Source organism: Rhamphochromis sp. 'chilingali' (assembly GCF_963969265.1).
Source record: "Rhamphochromis sp. 'chilingali' genome assembly, chromosome: 7".
Lineage (NCBI taxonomy): Eukaryota > Metazoa > Chordata > Actinopteri > Cichliformes > Cichlidae > Rhamphochromis > Rhamphochromis sp. 'chilingali'.
The window spans coordinates 8,087,119-8,105,708 of NC_137934.1; the positions used below are offsets into that span (position 1 = coordinate 8,087,119).

At 38.2% G+C, this 18,590-nt stretch overlaps 1 protein-coding gene across 3 annotated transcripts; it reads left to right on the forward strand.

Annotated features, from left to right (window-relative positions):
- Positions 1–11,536: 11,536 nt before the first annotated feature.
- On the forward strand, positions 11,537–17,078 carry LOC308400305 (aldo-keto reductase family 1 member B1-like). 3 transcript variants are annotated; one of them, XM_080887938.1, is made up of 10 exons: positions 11,537–11,697; positions 12,700–12,867; positions 12,975–13,091; positions 13,184–13,261; positions 14,130–14,252; positions 14,972–15,078; positions 15,388–15,469; positions 15,638–15,721; positions 15,815–15,897; positions 16,006–17,078. In XM_080887938.1, exons 1-10 carry the CDS (start codon positions 11,632–11,634, stop codon positions 16,046–16,048), a joined length of 951 nt encoding a protein of 316 aa, XP_080744064.1. In that variant the 5' UTR covers positions 11,537–11,631; the 3' UTR covers positions 16,049–17,078. The 3 variants fall into 3 exon arrangements, with proteins under 3 accessions (XP_080744064.1, XP_080744065.1, XP_080744066.1); XM_080887939.1 differs by lacking the exon at positions 12,700–12,867; XM_080887940.1 differs by lacking the exon at positions 11,537–11,697 and having other exon boundaries at positions 12,729–12,867; positions 12,949–13,091.
- Positions 17,079–18,590: the final 1,512 nt, after the last annotated feature.

Consider the following 18,590-nt stretch of genomic DNA (forward strand, 5'->3'; position numbering starts at 1 on the left):
AATGTTTATACTGTGAAATATTACTATTTCTTGAAAAAACAATCTCCAAAAAGCTGTGTCAAATTTTTAAAAATGTGATTCTGCAATCAAATTCAACATGTTTTTCTTTAAGTGATACATTTTCTCAGTTTAAACAGTTTTTCTATGTTATATTGTGAATAAAATCTGGGTATATGAGATTTGCAATCTTGTTTTTATTTATATTTTACACAACAGCCCAACTTTTTCCCAAATGTGTGAAAGCACTGTGTGTGAGAAACTGCAGCTGCCTTTAAATTGCCATACAGTTACTACAGTCATATGTGGCTAGATGCATGTCATATCAACAGGGGTACAGTTTGTGCCTGTAATAACCATTTTATCATTTACTCTAATATTCCCCTTACATTACAATAGAATGAATCAGTTGGAGAAAGGGACGATAATTATTTAATTGATTTCTTTTAAAAATGTATATTTTAAAAGCACAGCCTGAATGTGTTTTTTGTCTTCCTTCCTTTGAATCCAGGTTGCGTCTCATTCTTGCACTATTATAGACCAACATGGATTATTTGAATGAATTTACCTTATTCATTCATTTTCCTTTTTATTCATTTACCTTAATCTGAGATTTCTAAGACAAAACGCAACCACATAGCATCCTGTGTTCGCTCAGTCTCTTTAATTACGTTACCCTAGTTAACATGGCTCATTAAAAGTTACACGTTGAATGACCATGCAACACTCTAAACAGTGTGACTGTGATGTCCCGATCTCATGAGACCACCATCTTATGACCCCTTGCTTGTTTAACAAGTGTTACCCCTAATTGAGCCTTTTGATTTGCTTTTGTTGCAACTGAGAACTAACACCAGTATTAAAGGTCTCCTGCTGCTCTGAAGACACCGACTACAGTTAAACTAAGCCACGGGGGTCACTGAAAAACAACAAGCAGCAGCACTACAGGGGTTACATCTCTTTTCATTAGGTTACAGGCCTGGTGCCATTCTCTGTAGATGATAGATGACCTTTTTATCTGTCATGAGTGACTAGTTTTTATCTTGATCTTGACAAATTTAGTTATGTTTTTGTGCTCTCCTGCTATGCCCTTCCAGTCCATCCACAGATGGCTGCCACTTCCTGAACCTGGGCTGTGTCTGTGGTTGCTTCCTGTCAAAAGGGAGTTTTATCCTTACCACTTTAGCCAAGGCCTTGCTCATAGGGAATTGCTGAATTGTTGGGGTTTTCCCTCCAATATTGAAGGGATTTGTAGTATAAAGCACCTTGACTGTTGATGTGAACTGCACCGTTTGAAAAACTAACTTGAACTGAATTGAACTGCATCAGAGTTTTAGTAATCAAACACAGTCTGTATATAAAAGATGGCCATAGCCATTGTGATGCTATCATTAGTTTGTGGACTCACCCTCAGAGTGAGGAGAGAAACCAAGTACACTCGACATTCTTTCATTTCATTTCATTTCTTTATTTATTTCACACATGGTTCAACAGTGTTTCATTTCCTACATACAGATCCTCCTTCCCATTAACGGCACTGTCTTACCATTCGCAGTGTGTCCAGTTAAGCACTCCTTTACAATCTTTTTTTTCCTAAATTTACAAAACATACATCACACTGTATTGGAGAAAGCTTCTAGTCTATGAGCGAGGTAGTTTCCACAGAGAATTTGATATACTGAAAGTGGACTTGTTTTTTACGCAGGGGAAATTATAAAGAATGCATATTTAATGCATGACCTTTTTCTACAGTCATTCCATCTATCAACCAAACCAAGCTCAACCATCTCCAATTTACATAAAAAATTTTATGTTAGAAAACTTTCATAATGGTTGTTGTGAAATTTTTCCTTCATATATCACATACATTTTGGGGGAAAGGGTCAGTCTGCCCACTTTAAGGCCTTTTTCCACACACTGTGTTAACTATTCTAGTTATAACTGAGAAGATAATTTTGTTAAATATATAATTTTTTTTGTCCTCTCAGTATATTTTACTCTGATTTATCAGACTTTCTCGGGGCAGTTGGTCTCAAGATTATAGGTAGGTAGAGTAGGTCTTAAAAAATAAAGATTCCATAATGTTCTTCTATTTGGGATAGACTATGTTCTGATATTTTCGTTTTTCTGGTACGGCTTCTGATATTTGCACAATCCTATCTAAGCATGAGAATTACATGCAAATAGCATTTTCTTCATTTTTGTGACTAAGAATTTCCGTTAAAAAGTATTCTACATCCTACATTTTTCAGCATTGTGTAATTCAACTACATCCCATTCAGATATCGTCACTAGTCTTTTGCAATTTGACGTTTTTCATTAATGTGTGATCAAATACGGGACTTTGAAGGAATGGGGGACTTTTTTTTTTCATATTTTAACAAGCCAGTAATCTGACATTACATTGATGGCTCGGTCTCAAATGTTAGATCCCGATTAATGGTAAGAAAGACCAGTGAAAGCTTCTGGCTTTTATCTTTAATAGTTTTAAGATGTTTTTCCTGAAGACAATCTGATATTTGAAGCTAATATCAGATTGTTTCCAAGCTAAAATATGACAGCACTCATTATATGTTCAAACTTTGTACCATAAAAAATGATACAACTTGAAGATGCTCAGGTAGGAACTGTTCTAAAAGTTGAAACCCTTGTCCATCTTTTATATTCAGTCTACGTTATTAATTGACTACTTTGATCATGACCCCGATAATCAAATAATCTATTTTAAATCATAACTGTCTCTGTGTCCATGTTGCACACACAAACCTTTACCCACCCATGTTGAGGCAGGAAGTTAGGAGTATCATTGCTGAGGATTTTCTGAGTGTCTGTGTCACAGATGAGAAAACATACACACACATACACACACACGGACGTCTGCCTCATTAAAACCTATCCCATAGATGTACTACTTTGTGCAGCTCTTCACTCATCATCACCTCCAATCCGCTCAAGCCTTGCCTCCCTTTGAGCTTCGCTACTTATTTTCATCAAGGCTTCTCTCCCCACCTTCTGCCTCTCTCTCGCTCGCCGTCTTATCCACAGTGGGCTTTGTCACTGGGCTGCCATGTATTTAGGAACCTATTTACTTGCTTTTTCCACCCCTAATTCTCTCTTATTGTCACTCCCAGCATCCCACTGCGTCAGGAACAAGGCCTCCACAAGAGTTTTGTTCTCTGTGCCCAAGACATGAATCACTGAACCAAGATAATGATGAAGAGCTCAGACACACTGCAGATCAAGCCTCTATCACCGATCGTGCCAGCAAACACACACCGCTCGTAGGAGGTCATTATTACAGAGGGCTTTCAGTTTGTCTGAAGAGCCGAGGTATTACAAACCTGTGCGTTTTAACTGGTCATCAAATTTTGGGTTAGATTGCAGTCACTTAAATAGGGTTTTGAGATCCATGCAACAATATTTATTCCAATGTCACTTTATTATGATTCTGTTTTCATTCCATTAAAGAAAAAAAATTAATAAGCTGCACTGGGTGATGAGGTCCGCCTATAAAACATTAAGCTCCGAGAATTCATTAAACCTCACAGCATGTCTCTCAGATGATGATAATAACATTACATTTAGCTAATCTCATATAATATGATCTTTGAGGCCTAAACAAAATTGTGACTGAAAACTGTTTGCCACATGTTAAGAAGCCCCAGATATGCTTGTCTGTATTAGTCCCACTAGCTGACAACGTGACATATAGAAGCTCAAAAATGATGATAGCGAAATCAATTTAACTAAAATAAACTTAAAACCAGAGGGGTCAATGCAAGGTCAACGGAGAGACTTGACGGTTGTTCTGTGGGTACATTTAATAATAGTTATGAAACAGATTAGGTTTTGTGAAAAAGAAAAAGGGGAATCGGCTTTTATTGTCTAACAAATATGAAACTGCTGGGAATTTTTGTCACATAAATAAACCAAAACAACACTCACCTGGGGCTAACCCTTAACCACAGAATCATGAAGTTGATACTTGTGCAAACTCATCCCTGTGGTTGTTATGTGTCTGCAAAATAACTGCCAGGATGTGCGTTAATTATGAGATCTCCAGTTAAAAGTATACATTTTTAAAACTAAAGCACTTTCTCTTCTCTAACGCTTGCTAAACTGAATGCTAAAAGATGAAAATGATAATTCTGATGAAGGAACAACAACAGAAAAGGGGATGAAACACATGCTAAAGCATGCTCGTGCATTGCCGAAAACAACCCCTCTCCAGAGATGGGAAACAGAGAGGTTCTGTATGTGTCAATCAGATCCATTTAGTGACATCAAAGAGCGGATTCAGGAAGAAGCTGTTGAGAGTGGATGAGCATTCACCTTCCCTTTTCATCGGTCAAGGGCCACAGCTGAGAGGAGGTTGCCACAGGCTCACTTTGAAGTCAGTCCTCAGAGCAGACAATGTTTACATTCTTCCAGCACATTACCCCATTAGCCCATCATTTCTTACATACATCTGTCTACCGCCTGCAGAAATGGCACCTAGAACCTACTACTTGAAGCCACATGATACTGGGCTTGGTCTTCCAGGTTTCTTATTCTTATTTTTGTTGTTTCTCAAAGCCGAGATTATATTTTTTTCACAAAGTCTTAACAACCATGTGTAAACAAATATGTGCTTCTGAGGAGGTGAAACAGACCAAATTGTCATTTTCATATTATCCACAAGGTGGTGCTGTGGTGCTCTCACTTACTCACTTCAGAAGCTTTAAAAAGAAAGAACAAAAAACCCCAACTTTTATTTCCTTCTTGAAACTGTTTTGCCCCCACAAACAGAAGAAACAAATCCTAGAATATTTGAAAGGCAGAATGAGTGTCAGTTTTCAAATGTCATTACTGACAAGTCATGACTCAGAGAAGAATGATTTCTCAAAATTGCAAAACATATGGAGGGCAATGAGTGCAGTCAGTCATGTCAAAGTACCACTTCCACAAAGCTGCACGCTACTCCATATTTGCACTCCACCCTTTGAAGATAGACTGGAATTGCAGCGCTGCACACATCTGTGGTGCTGCACACTGCACCCCTGCACACACCACTGACACAATTTCTTTCACCTTCTCATATTTTTGATTAAAAGCCATACTGAATTCTGTCATTGACCTTTTAATAACAGCTAAAAGCCCCCAAACATAACTGGATGCAATCTCGTAATTATACCTTTTATGATCATTTCTGTTCATCATACTGCTCTACCACTGATCTTCATTGTGACTCACTGTCCCATTAGTCTTTTACACACATCCCCACTCTTTGCCACACCGCTCAGTCTCTCCACGCTTTTTTTTCTCTTCCCCAAGCCCCCACGCTGCACACGCACTCCAAAAACAACATTCCCGTGATGCAAGATTAGAGAAGTTTTTCTTAAAATATTGTAAATAATATCAGATGACTGAAAACGAGGAAGTCCCCCATGAGGAACTTTTCCCGCTGTGTCATTCTGATTTCTAAAAGCGGCACCCAGACAAACATACACAAACAGACCACATGCCCACGCGATAATAACTTGTTGTTAGGTTGCAACTGGAAACAAAGGATGCAGTGGGGCTTGATGCAGCATGGTTATCTTGTCCAAATATTAACTTTACTTTTAAAATATGAATATAAAAATGAATATAATGAAGAATCAAATTATTTTAGTGTATAGCAGCAAACTAAAATATCCTCATTGTGTTACATAACCATCTCTGAGATGTCCCGTCTCAGAAATATGAGAAATGTGAGCCTTGCGTAAGAAAAAGTTGAGCATTCGAGTTATCGTAAAATGATTATGCTGACACCACTCAATAATCTTAAAATATGAGCAACATGTTTATATCTCAATAATGTCTATCCAAATTGCTTACATTTCTCAGCACTATGCTCACACGTGAGCACAAAATCTATTTATTTAAGAACCCAATAAAACATACCTGCCTACCGGGAAGTATCAAACTTCCTGTTAAACAGGATGTTACTTGTGGAGAAGTGAAGGACAATTCTTCCTCTTCATCACACATGACAGCAAGAACAGGTGATACGCATTATACATATAGAAGTAAAATTATAGCCTGCACAATATTAATTGCATTCTAGTGTGTCTGTCAAAGAAAACATTCTCATTTACCTGTTTGTTTGGACTCTTTGTTGAAAGTCTCGTTGGTATATTTTATGTAGCTTTTCTATATCCAAGTGCAGCTTCAGTTTATCCAAGTCAAAGTGCTTGTTGACGTGTGACACATGGAAGCCCGAGCCAGTGAAAGGGCCCCAGATTTAAACCAAATTCTATTTCCTCTTTTCAAGCGGGGTGCAAAGGGAAGCTTTTACGTCAACTGCCCCTCTGCCACTCTAACAGGAAAAAAAAATCACAGATTCTTGCAAGTCATTGTGTGACATAATGATGGTTACTTTAATCTTAGCGTCTTAAAGTTTTATGTGAAAAGTGTAAAGTGGTGAACAGAACTTACTTTATACCTGACTTTGAGGGGTTTTTTACTGGAAATTCTCAACAAAACCACAGTACTTACCAGGTAAATTACACTCCAGCTGATAATGCAGCATGCTGCCTCACTTTGATATTGTTGTCAAGGTCGACACTAAAAATAAAGGCTTGACTTTCAAGTGTAGACAGAATACTGTTAATTTCATATTCTTGAGACAGTTTGTTCATAACTGATCAGGACTACTTGAAATATAAGAACAAAACACACAAGTGTTTTCGGTCAGCTTTATGAAATTGTGGCATTTGGTTCCAGATGGAAAGGGCTTCAACACTGCATTCACGGTCACACTGTAATCTGCATGATAACAATGATGAACAACCCATCAGGGACGATTTAAGAGAAAAAGCCTTCAAATTCCCCTTCAGATGCATGTTGATTGTGTTTATTCATGGCAGTTAGGTTGATGAGGGAGCAATATGGAGGAGGCTGGATGGACACTTGTTACGCGTTACCGTTAAAATAGCAGACATCTCTTGACAAAGAACAAACAGCAAAGGCAGACTGAAATCAAGGCGTCTGTGAAAGCTCTCAGGAATGCAAATTCAAAAGCACTTCATTACTTGCTTTTTCCCTGCAATCTTGTGTCTGAGAGACTGAACTAAGTGATTAATCAAGCCAAAAACCAAACCTCGTCTGAGGGGCCAGAGAGGAGGCACCTCTGCTCGCAGACAAGGCCAAAGCTGTGAGTATGTCAGCACATGTGAAAATACACAACTATGTGTTTTTAGAAACTCATAAGAAAAGGATAACACTCAAAAATAATTATTATGAGATATCTGTGACTTGTTTTTGATTTTGATACTCTGTGGGTAATTTCCTTGTTAGAATTACGGGAAAAGTACTGGCATCTAGATTTACCAGCATTTAACTGTTATTTTGTATTATATCAACAATAACTGTATTTGTTTTTAATAAGTCTCTGTCGAGAGTACAAGCTTTCTAATACTGTCAGCTTGTCATTCTATGGTTATTTCAGTGTTCCTACTGTTCTCCCTATGAACAGTTTAATGTTCTTGCCCATGTACCATGCAGTAAGTATCTTGTCTTCCTCGAACTAGCACATGATGTTAGCTTTTTCGCAACTCCCATAGGTTACAGGAATGTTGCTGTGGTAAATTTTCCAACAAAAACCCCCAAAGATGAAGTGATTAATCACTAAATATGATTAATCACATATGGAGGAGGGTGTATGGACATTAGGAAACTATTAAAAACCTACAAAGTCTTAACGCAACACATCATCTTAAACTACATTGTCCCTATCAAATTAAAAACTGTAAGCGTGTTGTGATAATGGCCCATTATAATGGAACGCACATAGCACATTCACCACAATTAAAGTCAACACACTGATTATTAATTAGAAGGAAAAAGATGCTGAATTATACCATAAGACAGTGGTTTTCTCATCAACATCAGCATTTACAGTATTCAACTGTATTCAAAACACACAAAAAATGGTAGATTACTTTATTATTACTGTATTTTTATTTATTTTACATTTTTAAAGCAATTTGTTACAGTGTACAACTCTTCTACTCTTAGAATGAGTAAGTTGGATTATTTCTATGACATGTACTGTATGACAGAAAAACAAACAAATACTGTAATGAATCCAAAGGGAATTTAGGCATTCAGTCAAAACGTCAGAGATGCTGTTGGGTTATGTTAGTACATAGTCCTTTTCACACACACACATTCCCTAACATTATTTAAGAAAGAAAAATAGTCTGAACTATTCTGGTAGAGATAGATTCTTCTCTTTCTCGCTTAATCAGGGTCTTAACACAATTTTAAGGCTATGTGAGCCTTCACACACCAACAGAGAGGGCACAAGTCCTCTGTTGTCTGAAGTTAGATGCATTAACACGATATCTCAGGATGGAACTGGAGCACTGATGTTCCCCTTCAAACTGTCTTAACTGATTTAGTACCATAAAAGCGTTCGATTCGTTTTTACATATCTCTGTAAAATATGATAGAAAAAACAGTCGTGAATCTGTGACTGCGTGCGTGAAGTGCACGCTCACATTAATATGGTAATTTTATACATACTGTATATCACAAGACATGCCCCTGCATTAGTCAGTAGAAACTATCCAGCAACATCCTGTAGACTAAGTGCCAAAATATGTTCAACTTGCTGCTCTATAATACGGATAAAAGCTAATAAACAGTATTTATTTTTGTAGTTGATTAAAAATTACCAGCAATCGCCAATCAACTAATCAGCCGATTAAGTAAAAGCTTTAGATCTAAATCTATTTAGACTGTCTGCTGAATTTAAATATCAGCTGGATTATTCTAAGTTTATTCTTCCTTGATGTCTGCAGGGCTCGAATCAGCCCAAATTATCTCCCGTGCCTCCAAGAACATGTAATGCACCTGACAAATGACCATGATTTACTTATGACGTAGGGATTTCTCTCCCTGATCTTGTTATTGTTCAACAGGCGGAATGTGCGGAATGCCAGTGTGTGAGTGAACTCAGCGAGAGCCGACACTCGACATTAGATTTATGGGTGAAGATTATGACCCAGGGCGCTCTGGCAGAAACAGAGAAAAAGACAGCAAAGCCAAGGCCAATGGTACAGACGAGAGGAGGAGAGAAAAGGCAGGGAGAACGGAGCAAATGCCAAGAAATGAAATGAGGTGTTTGATCTCTCCAGGACAGGCCAGGTCTTACCCGTGGAGTGTCTGATCTGATGTAGAACCACTGAAAGCACCTCCAGCTGCACAAGGCATTCATTACAGCCACACGTACTGGAAGAGGAGAAATACATTGGAATCTATGTATTTATTTGTGACGCCCCTCTCTGCCCGTTCCACTTCACCATCCTATAAAAATCTATCTGTTCTCTGCAGATTCTTTGAGAATATACTCCTCCAACACAAACCTACCCTCTTTGTCCAAAAGTTTCCTTGAGAGACACTCGGTTTAACTCGAAGCCTCTGTTGTCTCTTCAAATGCCCGCTCGTTTTTCTTTTCTTTTATTCTAATCGATGCACTTGGCAAAGTGAAACGGTGTCTGCCTGCAGACGCAAAATAAGAAGCTCTGAAATGAAAACCTCCCTTTTAGGTGGCAATTGTATGTGGCTGTATCTTCGTCTGGTTTACCTGCGGGTCTTTGATCCTGACAGTGTGCGACTGCGTTTGATTCCTGGGGTACTTTGACAGTTTGCAGGCTGGCAAAAGGCCCTCCAGTGTCTGAAGTTAGATCAGAGGAGAGAGGGCCTGAAAAGCAGGCGTCCAGCTGGGAGAAGATCAGAAGAGACACAAACTTTAGCGAGAGCCATTGTGAGGTACACAGTAGCTGCTGGCTCCCGTAACTTTTCTCTTTGTGTGTGTGTGTTTTTCTTTTTTTCATATGGCTATCTTCTCCCTCTCTTATCTTCGTCGCAGAAGTTGAATGGCTCAGTTAAAGGTCTGCGAGGTTTTATCTGATTTCGCCAAAACAAGTCACCTTGTATTTGTTCCCTCTTTCAACTGTCTCTGAAGGTTTAAGGCCGGTGTGTGCTGAACAATGCTACACATCCTCTTTAAGAATTTAGTGTAAGAATATAATGAAGATCTCCTAAAAAAAATAATCCTAGAAACATAAAACAAAAGTCTTTAAATATCACATCCTATGTCCAGTCAGTGTGCTTAGAATAATTATTGTAAATTGAAATTAAAATGTAAATGTGAGCATGAGTTTTTGGGAGCCTCAAGTTAAAATATCAATCATTTCATTTACTGTAATTACTGCGTACACTGACAAATGTCTAAAATTATGGAACTGTATTTCCTTTGAGCCTCAGTTGGGTGATTTGAGGAGACTGTTTCACAGATTTGTAAAGCGTAACGGTGCCCTCTAGTGGTGCAATGGTAGACTCGAACAAAATTGAAGATAAAAGCAAAGAGGTTTTATTTTGCCAGTTAGTTCTGGAGTTTGGTTAGGTGAAATCATATAAATGCCACACTGCAAGACAGAAAACAAAACTGTGCAGGTATCGTACTATGCAAAGGTCTTGACCTGTCCCTCAATGTCTTTATATTTTTCTTCCAATGAGTCACACTCGGTTGTATTTTTTAGGTGGCCTTGGACAATAGTTCTCCAGATTTTTCTGAATTGTTCCATATTATTTCTTTGGATTTTGGCTCCCTTTTCACTTATTTGTCAGACATGTCCTTTTACCTCATCATAATAATTATTCAAGCATAAAAAAGGCACCTAACTCAAGAGATGAACCAGTATTGTTCCTGCACATAACAGTCAACTTGGCAAAAAAACAAACAAACAAAAAACCTAGCTAAATGTTGTGTTTTTATGCTATTTGTTATTGGCAGCCTGTCAAAAACTTTGTTGCAGATTCTTTAGTTAAATCTATTAAAAAATACCCCAAAAATTAGTTTTATTAGTCCCACCTGTGGGACTAATAAAGGTCATCTTAAAATGTATTTCTGCAGAAACAAGGTGATTCGTGTTACCCAAAAACTCTACATATCTTGGTGTGGTGTGCAGTGTGTCCTTTATTGAGCACAAGTTGCAGGCCTAAAAACTAAATTCTCCGGCTATTGGAGACTAACTGAAATAATTTCTGAAGACTACTTAAAAAAACTACCAGAAACGCTTGCTTGAAAAAGTTCAGTCTGCATTAAAAAAAATAAAGGTGGTGATACCACATGCTGACTGTTAGAATTGTACAAACTGTCTTTTTGTTTCATTTTCATCTATGCTTGTTCCCATTTTCCTAGCAAAATATAAAGAAATGAGGGGTAGTATGAGATTTTTGCACTGTACTACATGTTTTATTGTTTGTTTGTTTTTAGGTCAGTATTTTCTGGAGCATTATCCATAGTCCTTCAGTATTTTATTAATATTTATTTCTAAGTTACTTACGATTGTAAAGGTACTTGAGCTTCCCTTTAAAAAAAATGTCAATCAATGTAAAATGATGCTGCTTATCAGTAAATACACTGGAAGGTGCGTGCGACTGCCGCCTGTAGCACATCCTGCAGAAAAGAATTAAAAGACATCATTAATCGATCGATCGACGATGCTAGCGATCTACTAGCTCTCTGCGGTGCACTTGGCATTTGCTCTCGCTCGTCGTCTGCTTTCAACCACATTCAGGTTCTGCTCGTTCACTACAGAAATGGCAACTTCAGTGAAACTCAACACCGGTGCACAAATGCCCATTTTGGGACTGGGGACGTGGAAGGTGCGTCTGCTTTCATTTATTATGCCGTCCGACTTTGCACAAGTTTGTAGTTAGCCTTTTATGTAGGCTAACATGCCAACAGAAAATATGGTTGGAGGACGAATAATGGCCGTTTAAAACAAGTTTCTATCGTATTATCTTTCGACATTTCGAGGTAAATTGCATATACCGTCTACAGAAATTACTGCTCGACATTATTTTCACTTTAGGACCCCACCTTTGGGAGTGGAGCCAACCTTGGCCGAGTTTCTAGAACCATGACAAAGTCTGTGCGAAGCTGGGGCAGTCCTCTAATGCCCCACGTTTGCTTCACTGTTATTCAGTGCGCAGAATCAAGAGTAGTTTAAGGATTTGTTACAAGTCGTGCTACGTAACTGCTGCTGAAACACAGCTGATACATTTACCCTGCTTGTGTAAACAGTAAGGGCAGCAAGTTTAGTGTACTTGAAAGCTGAGATCGCTGTATTCTCCTTTTAGATATATATATCCATCCATCCATCCATCCATCCATTCGCTACCGCTTCTCCTTTTCAGGGTCGCGGGGGGCGCTGGAGCCTATCCCAGCTGTCATAGGGCGAAAGGCGGGGTACATTTAATGAATATTAAATGTATTGACCTTTCCTTCTTAAATAAAGGATGGAAATTGAATTTGTCCCCCAGATGTTGCTTTTAGCTAAGTGGGTATAATGGAAAAAGTAGCAATTAACATTAGGAAAACAGTTAGACTATAGCATCACTGGACGAAAGGTATATGTGAAGAGGACACGAGACAAGGGCAGTGTAGATGTAACCTATTTAGTGGTCCTTTCCCAACAAGACAAAATCAGGAACTGGAACTCGTGTTTTCTAAGTTACATTTTGTGAAGTGTGCAAAATGTTATCTGCATAGAGACAACAGGTCCATGTATAAGTCTACCATGATGTTTTGGTACAGCAGTCTAAATGATTCTTTTAACTGCCAGGGTGAAGTACCACAACAGCTAACCATCTCTTGTTTGTTAGTCTCCACCTGGCAAAGTTGCCGAGGCAGTGAAAGCAGCCATTTCTGCAGGTTACAGGCACATCGATGGTGCCTACGTCTACCAGAATGAGGTAGAGGTGGGTGAAGGTATCCACACTATAATCAAGGATGGTGTGGTCAAAAGAGAGGATCTTTTTATTGTAAGCAAGGTGAGCTATTGGTGCAAAAAGTACCTTTTTTTGTTTGTTTGTTTGTTTGTTTTTAAGATTTTATACTAAATTGATGAGCAGTGCTTATGTGTGCTTTCATTTCCCAGCTGTGGTGTACTTTTCATGAAAAGTCCTTGGTTCGGAAGGGTTGTGAGAAGACTCTCAGTGATCTTAAACTGGACTACCTAGATCTCTATTTAGTGCACTGGCCCATGGGTTTTAAGGTAGGACCACTTTTGTTTTAAACATAAAAATATTTTAACTCTTTGCTGCCCTCATCTTGTTTAGTGGCATATAATCCTTTGTCATGTTACAGGCAGGTGATGAGCTTTTTCCTTTGGACAGTACAGGACAAAGCATCAGTGATAACACCAGCTTCCTGGAGACATGGGAGGTAAGTTAATAAGACTGTGTGGGATAGATTACACTTTGCCATACTTATAGTGCTGTGCTAATAATTTTGTGTATGGTGTGAGGATTACAGAGGTCAAAGTATATCACTTTAGTGACAATGGCAGACTTCATTTTGTTTTGTGGAGGTAAGAAATTGCGTTGCGTGTCAAACCAGGAAAAACTGCACCGAGAATGTGTGACAGGGTCAGTCATTTTGGATCAGGAAGGATCGTGGTTTAAGGGAAAAGATGGTCATGTTATACAGATACACGGCACTAACATTTATCAGAAATGTCTTCATTGGCACATTATTTCCTCAGTCCCATCTGCTTCCAATCAGTCAGCATTTTTTATGCAAGACAGTTCTCCTTGTCACGCTGCACAATGGGTAAACCACTTCCTTGACGTTGACAAAAATGAAATAATGAAATGACTAGTCCAGAGTCCTGAAATGAACCCAACTGAGAACTTGTGGGATTTTCATTGAGGACAAAGTTATGGCCGAGGAAACCACCACAGTTATCAAACAGTGAAAAAATATGGGAAGAGAGAAAAAAAAACAATTCTGCAGATATACTGAGGTAATTACAAGAAATAGGCCTCCACTACTTCCAACTTTCTTTTTTTTCTGTAGCCATTAATAATTTCATTATTAATGAAAATATCTTTTCTGCTTCAGTGGTTACTTGTCTGTAATTCTGATTAGTTACTTTTATTTATTTTTTTAATCTGTTTTTAATTTTTCAGACAAAATCATCATCTTGAAGGAAAAAAGGGTTTTATATCATTGCATATCATGCGTGCTCACACCAAAAGTCCTTGTGCACCAAAGTCCTTGTGTTTATTTTTTTTATCCCAAATGTTCTCAGGGAATGGAAGAGCTGGTAGATGCTGGTTTGGTCAAAGCTATTGGGATCTCCAATTTCAAAAAGGAGCAGATTGAAGCCATTCTCAACAAGCCGGGCCTCAAATACAAGCCTGCCAACAACCAGGTATGCTAAATGATTTGTATTGTATAAAATAACCGTTTCTGTTTGTTGTTGGAGTTAGCTGTTGTGAAAGTTAAATACTCAGGGCTATGAAGGAACAAGAAAACATTAATGTTTCATGCTTGCTGTTCTTAAAGGGCAAGAGGCCGTAATAGCATTATCTGTCTCCTCCTGTGAGGCCTGAGAAATAAATGTCTTGTTAGTTCATGATGGGCCGCAGCAGTTTCCCCTCAGGCTGGGCCAATTAGTTGAGGTGACCTTATATTTTTGTTTGTTCTCAGAATCATGGTTTACCATCAACGTCACGTTGTGTCTTATATTAGATTAAAGCACAATTCTTTTCCTTTTTGTCATCAGAGCACAGCAGTGCTATAGCTGCTTATCAGGAAATTTATCACTGAAAATGATGCCAAATGGATCCAGCAGACTCTGAAGGCTTATGGTCTTGTATCTTCTTCTAGGCCAGTACTAAAATACTTCATTTAACCATGCTAAGAGTCTTTATATACAAATATTAGTCCTTTGACAAGACATTCAATGCAGAATTTTTAAGTGAAGCTGTTTTTCCTTCTCTTTTCTTCAGTCATTTAATGGAAATACTAAAGTGGTAATAATAATAAATAATAATAATAATAATAATATGTGCCTGTTTTGAAGGGGTTCAGTGAAATGATACATGCATAGATTTATCACTCTTATTTGCTTCTCATTTTTCCCACTAGGTGGAGTGCCACCCATACTTGACCCAGGACAAGCTGATCAACTACTGCCACTCCCAGGGTATCTCTGTGACAGCTTACAGCCCCCTGGGATCCCCTGACAGACCATGGTCAGTAGGCATGGCAAATATGTTTGCCTCAAAATGACTTCAACAGGCCTTGAAAAGTGACCAAATACTCCACACTCACATTGGTTGATTCCCTTTATAATATTTATCAATACTGTTCAGCGTATTATATCCCTTTAGCGAGTTTCAACTCATGACTCTTGTTCCTCTTTCTCTCTGTGGCATATGTTGTCACGAGTTTGATATTAAGTAACAAGCCAATGAGACCAGGGTCTCATTTATTTATTTTTTTACAGAATACACTATTTTGTACACAGAGAAAATCTTATTGAACATGTATTGAAAATGCAGGGCTAAACCAGAAGATCCCTCACTCCTGGAGGATCCCAACATTAAAGTCATTGCTGAGAAACACAAGAAGACACCTGCTCAGGTACAGCTGTCCTTCTGGGCAGAACATGCCACTGATATATTCTATTTTATTTTGAGTAACTTCTATCCAAGAGAAAAAAGTAAAATCAATCTGCCTGTTGTACTCTGGAACATTATATTGAGCGTAATCACCTTATCACGTTAATAGCCTGAATTCTTTTATTTCCAGGTTCTGATCCGCTTCCACGTCCAGAGAAATGTGATTGTGATCCCTAAGTCAATCACACCGCAGCGCATTCAAGAGAATTTCCAGGTCTTTAGCTGGGGAGATTGATTATCCTTCCATTTTGTTACTTAAACTTCTTTTGATTGGGTCATTATTCTTATATTTTATACACATTTGCAGGTGTTTGACTTTGAATTAACTGAGGAGGAAATGAAGACTATACTGGGATTTAATAGGAACTGGAGAGTCTGTCCAATGCAATGGTGAGACAGGATAATTGTGTGCGCTTTAAACAAAGAGTTGTGAGTTGGATAACAGGGAGTCATGACTTGAATTTCATTTTTTTCTTTTCTCCCTCTCTCTCTTTGTAGTGCCACAAAGCACAAGGACTTTCCATTCAACGCTGAATTCTGAGAGGAAAACTGGAAAGTTTCCACATGTTAACGCTGGGTCTTTGTTATTGCTTACTTTCCTCTTCTTTATGTGTTTATGCTGTTGGGTTATTGCATATAAAATCAATCAAATCTGGAAAAAAGTTCCCACTTCACACTCAAGCACGTGAAAGTTATTGTACAAAAGAAGTCAGTTGACATGAGGGGTTAGGTGGAAACACTGATTTTTATTTTTTTTTATTTATTTTATTTTTTTCATGGAATGACCCTGCTGTAGCTTTGACTCCTTTTACATTTCTCAGGTAAAAAAACACCTGCTTCCTGTGTTACCACTAAAGTTTATACACACACTCCAAAGACAACTTGATGCTTAATTTGATCTTTGGGTTATTATAACATATAATTGTGTTTTGGATTTTGCACTCCTGTAGTGGCATATTGGCATTGAGCCTTGGGGTGAAGTAAATGTATTTGTTAAGTTACTGAAGAGAATAAAACATAGACTTTACAATGTCATTTAGTTTGTAGTTTTTCATGTCTAGTAGTGTCACATGCAAGAGCAATCTTAACTACCTTTAAGCTTTCATGTCCAACAATTTTTAAAAATGTATTTCATTTATATAGAAAATTTGATTTAATTTGCATTAAACGTGAAACCTGCAGTCCCTGACAGAGGCAAAAAAATGGCGAATTTATAAACTTATCTCTGTGAAGCACATGTTGCCTTAGAGTCATGCCATACAGTATTTGGTGCTTTGTATTACTGTGTATTACTGTGTTATAATGGTGTGGCTTTTGCTTCTCATGCTCGTTTTATTGTCGAGCAAAGCGAGCGCGTTCACTCCACACTAGGGTCTGCCCATCTATCTGCAGTGAAATCTATTGTCAGATGGAGGCAGTGTACAAGTTATGTGCTACAACCGGTCTGTAGGCCACTCTTTCTTGTGTTGTTGCTGTTCTGCGAGCCGGCCGTAGAAAAGAGCGAAGTTGTAGGATACAAAGAGCTGACGTTAAACTGAGTGTTTAAAAACAATTAAAAGTCTTACTCCTGCCATTGTCTGTGCTTTTCATGCTTTGTTTTATGATCTTTGAAGTTTATTTACTGTTCTCCGTTTCCCATGAACCCCTGTGTTCCGTATTCCGGCGCACTTGTCAACCAGCTGTCAATAGCCAGTCACATAAGTCATCCACTTCCAGCGACATACAGTCAGGATCTTCGAAGACTACCCTGCAGCACGCTTGTTAGAGCTCTTCTCCCCCTGTGTGACTGAAAATTGTACACGGATAGGTACATTTGTGGGACTAGAAATCCTGCTTCAGTTGTTGCTAGTTTAATAAAGTCCCGTGGAAGAGAATAAAATAATTATATTTAAAAATAAGAAGGAAGGACCAGCCCAAGCAGAGATTTATTGTATTCAATTCAGGTTTATTTAACGTTAACGGAGATTTGCCGTGTTAATGCGGTTATGGCGTTAACGTCATGTTAGTGAGATTAACGCTGGCAGCACTAGTATAAATAAAAAGAAGCACAATGAGGAACTGTAAAATGTACAGCTCAAATTGGATCTACAAAAAGAATAAAAACTTCATAAAAGAGTTTATGAAAGTTGGCTACACTATTGTATTTCGTGAATCTGTTCACTCCCATAAAGTGATGCTATCATTGCATCACCACACAGAAGTAGCAGTACCTTTTTGGTCTTTTAAAAAATAGTTTGTCTTATGAATGATTTATGAATTAAACACTCTTGGCCCACAGGCAACATGTTTAACATTCAGGGCATATAGTTGTAGAGGTTTCTGTCATGTCAGCAGGGTGCTGTCATCTTGTTGCTCTTGGGCAGCAAACTGCATATTTTCTTATTACACTGTCTTTTCATTTTTTTTAAATTATGTATTTATTTTAAAATGCAGTAACACAAAAGACATCAATGTCTGATAAAATAAGGAATAGAAGGGGATTTGACCTTTCACCCAAGGGTGAAGCAATCCTTTCAGGAACCAAAGCACCAGCAACTGGTAAAATTAAAACAAGTTTATTTATTCCCTCAGAGCAACGGTATACAGTTAGGATTCTCTTCTTAGGGCACGTGATTTAAATTTTCATCTTATTATCAGGCAACTTCAGCATTTAATGCCAGCTGATCATTTAATCATTAGTGCCTCTAATGTTTCGAGATGACTGAGTTATGGGATATACACGTAGTCAAACTATGCACCACAATGAACTTGTACTAACTTACAGAAAATGGACACTATATATTTTAATGGGAGAAAAGACTGATTGGACAGTTATGATCATCCCTTCTGGCAGTGAGGATGAGTGCACCCCAGGATTAGGTCAGGGGTCAGGCATCCAATGTGATATGTGCTTTTAGATCTTATTAAGGTACCCACATGTAAAAGCCACACCTGCCAGTGGTTTCCTCCCAAAGTCCTACATAAGGTAGTAGTGTCTGACACAATAAGAGATGATGATGATTGATTTACCAACAAAGTCCCCCAAGCTCCCAAAAGTAAGGTGCTTTTTTTCCCCCTTTCTCCTAAGAAAAAAAAATTAATAC